The 10,466-nt window shown below is 43.5% G+C and overlaps 1 gene segment (V, D, J or C); it reads left to right on the forward strand.

Annotated features, from left to right (window-relative positions):
- The first annotated feature begins 305 nt into the window (after positions 1 to 305).
- Positions 306 to 10,163, forward strand: LOC116817800 (T cell receptor delta constant-like). The segment is given in 5 exon segments: positions 306 to 625; positions 5,134 to 5,424; positions 6,830 to 6,892; positions 8,785 to 8,901; positions 9,397 to 10,163. Coding segments are annotated over 4 exon segments (756 nt in total).
- Positions 10,164 to 10,466: the final 303 nt, after the last annotated feature.

Below are 10,466 nucleotides of genomic sequence, written 5' to 3' on the forward strand. Positions count from 1 at the left end.
CTGCTCTCCGCTACACTGAAAACCCATTATCAAATATTTGTTTCCTATGTAGATACCTATAAACTGTGGTCAAATCATCCCTTAACCAGCTCTGTGTTAAGATAAACAGGTTGAGCTCCCTGAGACTATCACTATAAGGCAGGTTTTCTAACCCTTTAATCATTTTCATGGCTCCTCTCTGACCCCTCTCTTACTTATCAATATCCTTCCTGAACTGTGAGCACCAGAGTTGGACACAGGATTCCAGCAGAGGTTAAAATAAACTCTTTGCTCCTATTGCATATTCCCGCTTTGTGCACCCGACGGTGGCATTGCCCTGCTGAGCTCCTTAACACAGCTATGCCAGCTTGCACCACCCACGAATCTGTCCCAGCGAAGTTGTCCCAGCAGCGTAGCTGGCCGGCAGCTCAGCACTTCGATAGTGTCAGGGATCAGAAAACGCCTTCTCGGTGCTCTGTGAGGAGAAAGCAGCGGGGCTGTCGGGGCTCTGCACAGCTGGGTTCCCGCAGCCAGGGACGCACACCAAAGGGGGCTAGCCAGGCACCCCGTTTTTGTACTGCCGCGTGTAACGGTGCCACAACAGCTCTTCTCTTCGGCAGCGGGACCCGGCTCACAGTGGAACCCAGTACGTAGCTGTTGTGTTTTAACGCTCCTAATCCTTACTGCCTGGGGCTAAGAAGTTTTCCTATTCGGGGGGCTAGAGAGAGGCTCCCAGGCATCTACGGGGCGACTTTTAAAAGCGCTGCGCGTCCAGCCGCTGCCCCCGTAGAGCCCAGCGCTCCTCAGGCCCGTCCCAAAGACAGAGCCGTTGTGTGTTCAGGAAAGACGCGGCTTATCGAGCCATCTAAACAGGGATTCAGGAGCCTAGGGCTGGGCTCCCGAACCTTGGCCTGTGTGTTTACGCTAGGGCTTTCCAAAGGAGCCTAAGTGAGTTAGGTGCCCACGTCCCACTGATTTCAGCACCTAGTTCTCTTGGGCACCGTTGAAAATCCCAGCGTTAAATCGAATCCTGAACCCTCACCCTAGGCTGAGCTTGAGCAAGTCTCAAATGCGATTCAGTTTCTCCGTCTGTGAACTGAGGCTATGTAACCTTATCACCTTGGCAAAGCTCTTGGAGATTGGTGTATGGGAAGCCCTGTGCGAGAGCGAGGTAGCATTAGTGACCATTCCTGGTTGAGAATTCACCCCTGAGCCCACCAGAGTGTGTCGGGCCGGGGGTGGGGAATGGACAGAACTGCAGTATCAAAAGATTTCCCTTGCAAATAGCTTAAGACTTGGGATGCTGGAAACTTCTCTCATTTGGGAGAGATTGTTCTTTAGAGTTGATATTTTCAAAGCCTCTTAGTGGATTTGGATGCTAAATGGCCATTAATTAACAGGAATTATCCCAAATCTTTGAGAATCTCAGCTTGGTAGATACTTTATTTCCTAGCAAGGGTTTTAGCCGGGTGTAAAATATCAGGGAGTATTTGTCAACCTTAAAAATACCTCCTTAAGCGATCGCATTTCCTCAGTAACCATGGAAGGTTCGTACACAGCCATTTCCCCTTTGTTAGGAGAGGAACTAACTCATTTCAAGGGGAATGGAAGAACAATTGGTCTGAGCGAGGTGTGTGCTAGAGACACGCTGCAGATGCCCGACCCGGGGCAGGGACTCGGTGTGACAGTTTAGCAGCGCCTTTACCACTGTGAAACTCACGTTTGGAAATGGGACTAAACTCACAGTCCAGCCAGGTGAGTGGGGGCAAAACAAGTTGGAAGGCTTTTCAGAAACTGATATTGAAGGCTGAACTGGGGTTTTTCACGGAGCCTAAGGGACTTAGGCACTCAGATCTCATTGAATTTCAAAGGGAGTCTGACACCTAAATCCTTACAGTTCCTTTGAAAATTCCAGCTTTGGGGCAAGATACTGATGCCCTGATGTTCATGAAGCCCTCACTCCGCAGGACGCCCCATTGATTTTAATGGGGCCAGGCACAGACTGAAAAGCTTCTCGATGCGCCTAAAGTTCTCAGAACTTGGCCCCTAGATTCCAGAATGTAATCCAGAAATTCACAGATTTCAGAGCACTTCCCAATCAGGTATTTTTTGAAGAGCCTAGTCACACTGTGTGCAAAGTGCTGATTCTTTAATATTTGGGAAAGGCACAACTTTGGCTGTGGACCCAAGTAAGTCTTGTATCTTTCTCACTCCTCAGTCTGCATCTTTTCCTAGACTAAATTCACTCTTTTTTTTTCAAAAGAGAGAGAGAAATAAAGTAACGATTCCTTCCCTGGTTGTTCTGGTGCTACAAAGAAGTACAAAGATAACCAGTTTCCCCACCCCCCATAAAAACATTTCATCTCCATAGTTATTTCCATTTTTTCCTTTGCACTGGAGAAGAATGTTCGCCAGGCTGAATGAAAAGCAGGCCCACTAATAAATATAGTTGACTGAAAAAATTTCACCAACTTTTTTTAAAAATTGAAAATAAACATTTTCCCCCAAAATCCGTTATGTTCAAAACCTGTCAGCTGTCAGGTTTTGGTTTTTTTTTTTGTAATTTTGAATGATACATTTAATCATTTTTAAAATTGAGATTTTGATTGACATTCTTCCTTTCCTGAAAACTGCATTTTTTGATTCTAGGAGTCATTTTTATAGCCCTTTTGATAAAGTTATTGCTAAAAGTTAAGAGAAATCTTCCTGGGGAAAAAGGAAGGGCATTTCCAAGCCAGGAAAATGGAGACACATTTGAAACAAATGTCCCTCTTCGTACTGGCACGATTGTGGCCGAGAAGTGGTTACAATTAGCTGAATTTCAGACTGAAGTGATCTGAGAGGCTTTCTTTAGAGTAGGGTTTAAGACAAACTATGCAGTTATCTGACTGGAGAGAAAGTGCTGGGTTTGGAAAGCTACCGCTGTGACTTTTGGAAGTGGTGTTAAGCTCTTGGTTGAGCCCAGTAAGGAACAGCCAGGTTGTATTGTCTATAGTGTTTGATTCCCATGGCATAAGCTGAAGGGATGTGTAGCGTCTCCATTTCACTGGTAAAAATCAGGCTTCCTCTTAGAGCAGCCTCTTCAGTTCTGTGTCTGGCCCTGCAGCACTGTGCGTGGGAGACCAGAGCTCTGACTTTTGGCAAAGGCACCAGGCTTTCTGTTGAGCCCAGTAAGTATCAATTTTGTTACCTCTGATATGTCAGTTGGCTGCATTGCCAAGGGTTCTCAGCTGGTGCCTACAGTGCAGCCACGCTGGTTCTAGGTCATTCAGGAGTTTGACCCGCTGTTTCCAGTGCCTAGATAATGGGGTATGCAGAGCCGGATTATCCCCTCCTAACTCCGGAGTGACGCCGTTAACGTGAATCGTGTTCCCACGGTGGAAGTGCGGGGAGAGTCTGGCTTTGATGACTTTTATGACTATCAGTGGAGATAGGAGGTTGGTTAGATTGCATTTCGCACTAGGGTCCTGAGGGATCCGTTTGCACAGTCGGGTTTGTCTCACAGGGACGGGCTGCCAGCCAGTCTGCACAATACCGAGATCACGGCACGGGACTGTCAATAGGATAGGGCAGAGAAGAGCTGCCGCAAGTACCTGTTATTTTTTATTGTAAATTAAATGAACAAACTATCACGGAGACCCTGCACAAGTGGAAAAGCAGCACATCCCCCGATCATGCAGAACTCACTCGCTATTGTGGGTATCAGCGCAGTCTGGCTGGTGTAAACTGAAGGACTTCCCATTGAATTTAGCGCTGATGCTGATTTACACCAGGGGGGGATTTGGCCCTTTGATAGACTAGAGCGCTCACGTCAGTTTACACCACCCCATTGAATCCCATTGATCTGTGGCTGATTGACACCAGATGGTGTTTGGTCCCACTGACTCCAAGGCAGCAATGTGGATTTATGTCAGATGCAACTTGGGTTTTCTTCATACTTACATAATTGTCACCATACACGACACACCTCAGAAAACCCTGGCAATGAACAGTTAAATTTCAGGCACTGACAGTGCCCCTGTATCCCTCAGGCCATTCCACATTAACTAGGTTTTCTGGATATTCACAGTGATGAAACATTTTGAGACACCAGCATGAACTGGTCTGATGACATCAGATTTGCTTGCCTTTAAAGTGCCCATAACAACACTTCTCCAGAGAGGGCTGTGTTCCTTGGTCCTCTCACACGTGGGGAACTTATTTAAAAGGTGCAGAAAGAGTTAAAAAATACTCTGAGTTCTGCACGATCGGGGGATGTTATAGCTCTTAGTAGAATTGCAAAAGCCTCTGTGGAACTCGGCAACTTTAAATGACTAAAGGATTTTTGTTTTTTGCCACTGTTACTAGGAGTGGTACTTTACTCCTGAAGTAGAGCCATGATTTCTGGTGCCACTCCTTGTAGAGACAGGAGTAAAAGAGAGCAGGATCGGTCACCCACCGACTGAACTTTCTTTATACCGTTATTGCGATGGTTATGTGTTTTGGCCACATCAAAAAGCCGTGGAATACAAAGAACCTTTCCGCTGGTGCATTTATAATTTCAGAACAGGTGCCAAGATGGCACCAATGCAGGATTAAATTATGCTAATGAATTTGATGCTATAGATGTATGGAGTTTGCTTATTTTAAGGCCCCCTTGTTAAAGACTGAAGTTCTCACTCACACAGGAGAGGCTGCTGATGCATATGAGTTCTCACCAATATAAGTAAGTGTTAAGGACATAGGGAATCTGGGAATTGTTTTTGATATTCATACATGTCCACACTTGAGTTTTCAGGCTGGGCTTTTCAGTGCGCAACTCCTTTAGTCTCCTTTGAAAATCACAGTCATAGTTCCCATCTCTCTCCTCATCTCTGTCTTCTGATATTTCCAGCAAGGACCCCAGCTAGTGAAGGTTGCACCTAGAATTACCGTCTTTAAAAAATACCTCAGGTAATATTTTCTCTAATTACCATCAGCAGGGCCTATATCCAAACCAGCAATTTGGAGATGTAGCGCTCTATATCCCATCACCATATCCAAAACTGAGGTGCATCTGACCTAGAGGCAAGAGACTCCATATTCCATGACTTTATTCTATGATCCTTAACCTAACTCTCCCTCCCTTTAGAATTTAATCTAATTACATTATAACCATCAATTATTTGTTCTCAGAAAATCCAGAGTCTTCCACTCCATCTGTCTTTGTTGTGAAATCAACAAAGCCAACACCAAGCGATGGCAACAAGTTGACGGCAGCGTGTTTAGTTAAGGATTTCTACCCCAAGAACATAGAAGTAAGGATGAGTCACGAGAAAGACCTTGTCTACAAATCAAAGGAAGGCATTCTCTCTTCGAATGGGAAATACAGCATGATCCAGGTGGTCAAGGTAGAACCCAATGAAGAAGTGGACTGCTATGCTACATATGAGGGACAAAACTATACTCAAACAAAGGCTCAATCAGGTACGGTTATATGGTCCAAATGTCAATTTTATCATCACTTCCCAGCTGCACCTCACTTCATGGTGCATCATAGTCCTAAACTCAAGGACACCCATCCCTACCCAGAAATGTTCCATAGAACCTCTCATGGGAGCTAGGGGGCAGATGTCCAGCGGTGTTTCAGTGCCCAGAGACACACAGAGGTGCACGGAAGGGTTTTCTCCTTCCTAACCCATTTAAGGCCAGATTTTTAATGATACTTGGGCTCCCAGCGGATGGTGGCACTTAGATGTTTTTGAAAAGTCCAACTAGGTGTCTAAAAATCTCACCCCCAGTGACATTTTAAACAGCATCTAGACGCCTAACACCCATTAATCACATCAGGCGCCCTAATGCCTCTTTAGTCACCTTTGTAAATCTAACCCTGAATGGGAAACGTGTCAAACCCAATGTTTCTGTGCTGAAAAGTGACCGTTTAAGAATATGAAAAAAAATCCGCATTTAATGTTTCATGAATAATGGTGTGAGATTTTATTTAAAGTTTTTAAGGAAACATTCTCTACAAATATTATTGAAATGGGTGGTTGGAATTTTCAGTAATGTAAAGCTGGATTTTTGCTAAACAAAAATTTTGGAAACTATTTGGACTATATTTTTAATTTAAAAAAAACATGATAAAATCTGAAAAAATATTGCATGGCTCAGTTTTGAACTTAGCAATGAAACTAACTTCAAAATGTAACTTTTTCTTGGTGAAACTAGCGTTACATTTTTCAGGTGGTGCTAGTTGAAAGTATTTCTATTACGGCTTAGATTATCACAGCCACGTCATGGATTTGGATGTTGAATTTTCATTTACATAAATGGGAATTGAGACTCCAGATCTCAACCTTAACTTGTGATCCATCTCCACATAAAGTCTCCTATTGACACCAGTGTGACTTGGATTAGGTGTTTAATGGAAAAAGCACTTTGTTTCATCAAATTAATTAGGACTTTTCAAATATTTTGATTCAAAACCTTTTCTTGGTGGAAAATAGGATCTTTTAAGTATGTATTTTTACAGAAAGTGTCAGCCTTTTATGAATATTTTTTATTTTTAGTCAGAAAAAAAAGATTTTCCCCTCAAAAAGGCTTTTGTTCTGGGCTGGTTTTAGCTAAATTTTTTTTTCAGTCTTCACCTAAAGCTTTGGGACAGAATTGTTTGAGTTTTGGTTGCTGAACACTAAAACACATTTTTTTTGGACAAAATTTCTACTTTTTCTGTGGGGGAAAATCAAAAAAAATAGCACGAGTTCAAAAGTTAATTTCAACCTGATTTTCAAACATTTCCATTCACTCATTGCTGGGTGCGGGGATGTTGTATTTATCGTTTGTTTCAGAACTGTTTTAATTGAGCTATATTTTCATTTTTCTCTTTCAACAGCTCCCACCCTGGCCCCAATCAATAACACTCAAGTGTGTGAATCTTCAAATTCCATGGTCGAAGGTTAGTTACCAAACATAGAATGAAAGATAATAAAGGGCCAGTGGGATTATGTTTGTTTGAGGGGGTGGACTGAATGCGGATATTTGAAAAAGGAATTTCTCAGTTGAAAAATGATGTGTAACTTTTGACTATTTATGGAACACTGGCAGTTTGAAATTTCTCTTTCCACACAGCAGTGCTGGTCACCAACAAACGTTATTCATTGGACCCTCCCTGCCAAATTCAGGGTCGTGAAAAACACATCAGGGACTGTGAAATCTGATCTCCCCCCAAGACATCTGGGAGGGGAAGGGCAGGGAGCGCTTACCCTGTGCCAGGCTCCAGATGCTAGTCCTGACCATATCAGGGAGGGACAGAACTTCCTTTCCCCCCACAGGGACCATTCCCAGGGCTGAGTCAGACCCATCTCCCAGACTCTCCCACAGCTGCAGGAAGCTCCCTGGCTGCTGGCTGGGAGCCCAGCTCTGAAGGCAGCACTGCCACCTCCAGCAGTATTGAAATGGAGGTGGTAATACCATGATCTCCCCTACAATTGTCTTGCAACCCCCCCACCCACTTTTGGGTCGGGAGCCCCACGGTTGCAACAATGTGAAACTGACAAAAATGGAGATGAATTTGGGAGGTCTCTTGTTATGCATGGAGTCACTCTGCCTGGGGTGGCTCACAACCATGAGGGCCTACCTCAGGGCAGACTCCCCAAACCGGCGGTGTGCTGTAGAATAAGATTTCACCAACTCAGTACCAGATGTGAACTCCTGGATCACGGAACCAGACTTACCCCGGAGTCACAGACAGTCCCTTTTCACGCTCCAGTCTATCTTGCCACCCAGACAAACAGACTTAGTCACCTACACCAAAAATCATACCATGCTCAGGTTGCTTCCAGTCCCAAGAGACTTACCCCTAGAACAATTGGTGCCCTAGATCTTACACCAAAGACAAGGCCTGTAGCCAATCCTGTAATAAACTATCAAAAGGTTTATTAACTAGGACAAGGAATAAGAGAGTTTCCTGCAGGCTAAAGCAAGCAAACATCAGGTTACCGGCTAATCCTAAGAGTGGCAGAGTTGTAGTGATCTGTCAATTCAAAGTGTTTTCAGGGCAGGCCAAGGAGGCAGAACTCTCTGCCCTTCAGAGTTTAAACAGCTAAAAAGATGGAAAATTTTCCTGTGGACTTATTTTATTTCCTTCATTCAGCTTCTAAGCTCACATGACCAATTTCCTTGCAAGTAGCATTTCCCAGGTGCCATAGGGCCACTACACAAACCTTTGTATTACAGTGGTTCTTGGTGTCCCAGTTGAGAGTGATGGTGCATCTGGATGGGCAGGGGGAATGGGGGAGGGGAATGAGTCTTTTGCCTGAGGTCATAAGTTCAGAGCAAATATTTTTCAAGTTATAAAGCAAAACGTACATCTTTCCTGCAGCCATGACAAGTGAGACTGATGCATTCAGCACCTCACAAGCATCTGAGAGAGTGTAAATCCTGGAGACATTCTTAGAAGACTGATACCTATTTTGAGCAAAACTAACGAATAGGTGACCTGGTCTGGTCTCCAGCTATGAGTTTGTCAGTTCTTGGTTAATGCCTGCAGCCTGGGCAAGAACTGACGTCTTGCCTGACAGGGTCACACACAGGCTGAATACAAATGAAATCCACAGTCTGGATAAAATAAAGGGATGCTTCTTTGTCTGTGCAAAATGTCTCTGTCTTCTCTCGCTCTAGATTGCTGTATTTTTCTTTAATTACTTGTAATTGTTTCATTCAATCTTGTGCTAACTTTCTTTCTTTCTTTCTTTCTTTTCTATAATGTTTATTGAGGTGTTTCCCACTTTCTGCTGATTTAAAATCATTTGATCCAAGACGTTCCCTCCCTCCTTTTTTTCCCCACAGAGCCAAACATGGAAAAAGTGAACATGCTGTCAGTGACTGTGCTGGGCCTGCGAGTTCTGCTTGCCAAAAGCATCGCTTTCAACATGCTCATGACGATCAAGTTGTTCATTTTCTGAGGTAGGAACTCTTACTATCATAATGTCCATTTTGGGGATTGGGGGTCATTGTTATTGATTTTCAAAGGACTTGATGGGAGTTTTGAGATACACAATTCCATTGAAAGCCAATGGGAGTCAATGAGCCAGATTTCCAGCTGGTATATTTCAGCTGTAACTCCACTGGAATCAACGGACCAGATCTCCACCAGGTATAAATTGTCTGGACACTCACTGGTTCCATTTGTGGATGCAGATTCTCAGCAGCCTTCAGAAAGGAGAGCTGTGGTCAGGTGCCCAGAAAGAGCGGTTGCTTTTGGAAATGTTGGCATATGATGACCTAAGTCACACAGAAAGCCTGGGAACCCAGCACAGAACTCCTGAGTCAGAATCTGGGACATCAGCCATTACAGATCATCACCAGAGCGTAGACACCAGAGTGCAGACACCAGAGTGCTGGTCCTAGTGAAATGAACAGTGTCCAGAATGTCTAACCAGAGATCTATCATTTTCATAGGTTGTGACGAGTGAACCAGCAACGGGCTGAAGACAGGAGACAGGGACCAGTGCCAGTGACTTCAGTTGGGACAGATTCGCAACTGGTATAAATCAGTGTTATGCTATTGGAGTGAGTTGGAACAAATCCCCAACTGGTGTAAATGGACTGTAGGGCCTTTGGAGTCAATGGGCCACATCCCAACTGCTGTCAATCAGCGACTTCAATATGTCTAGACCAATTATCATCTTCTCCGGATTTGTCCCCAGATCTTCTTTTCCATGTTTTATATTATCCAGTTTTTTCTGTTCTCCTTTCCTTTCACTGCTAGTTAGTTCTGACTCTTAACTGTCTTATCACAAGTTAGTAAGTACTTGTATTTTCTGTTTAATAGGACTATTTAGCCGCAAGTTTCCCTACCATGGTATTACCCTTAGGCTTCCAAATCCCTTAGGCAGCTTTGCAAAATCTCAGTTTGAATTTTTCACTATATAAAATTACTGTTTTATTGCTTAGAAAATCCATTCACAGCTGAAGCATTTTATCATTTTAGTGTAGAAAATTTATGCCTGGTCTGTCACTGGTATAAATTGGTACAACTCCATTGACTTCAACAGAGCTATGCTGATATACACCAGCTGTGGACTTGGTGACATATATACTCACATTATTTTTAATAGCTAGTAATTTCACCTTGGAGATCTGTGCATTTATATGGAACTGGTGGTTGTAGCTTTCTGTGCTTACTACTGGAATAATAAATGTGATTGTGCAAAAGGAAAGAACAACTTTTTCTGTTATCTTCTATCTTCAGTGATCCTGAATTTATTCTAGTCATAAATGTGTGGTTGGGTCTGAGCTAATCACCAAGGATTTTATTCAATGGCCACTGAAGTCCAGAAATCCAGGGTTTACCACCATGAATTTCAGTGAACTGGGTTCATTTGTCTGTGGACATGTTGCAAGAAAAATACTGCACAAAACTGTTCCCACTTTCATCATTAAGGGTCGGATTTTGAAAATTGCCTTTTGTAGTTAGGCGAACAAAGTTCACTGAAGTCAGTGGGCGCTATGTTCCTAATCCACGTAAA

This window comes from Chelonoidis abingdonii, chromosome 14, assembly GCF_003597395.2.
Source record: "Chelonoidis abingdonii isolate Lonesome George chromosome 14, CheloAbing_2.0, whole genome shotgun sequence".
Taxonomy (NCBI): Eukaryota; Metazoa; Chordata; order Testudines; family Testudinidae; genus Chelonoidis; species Chelonoidis abingdonii.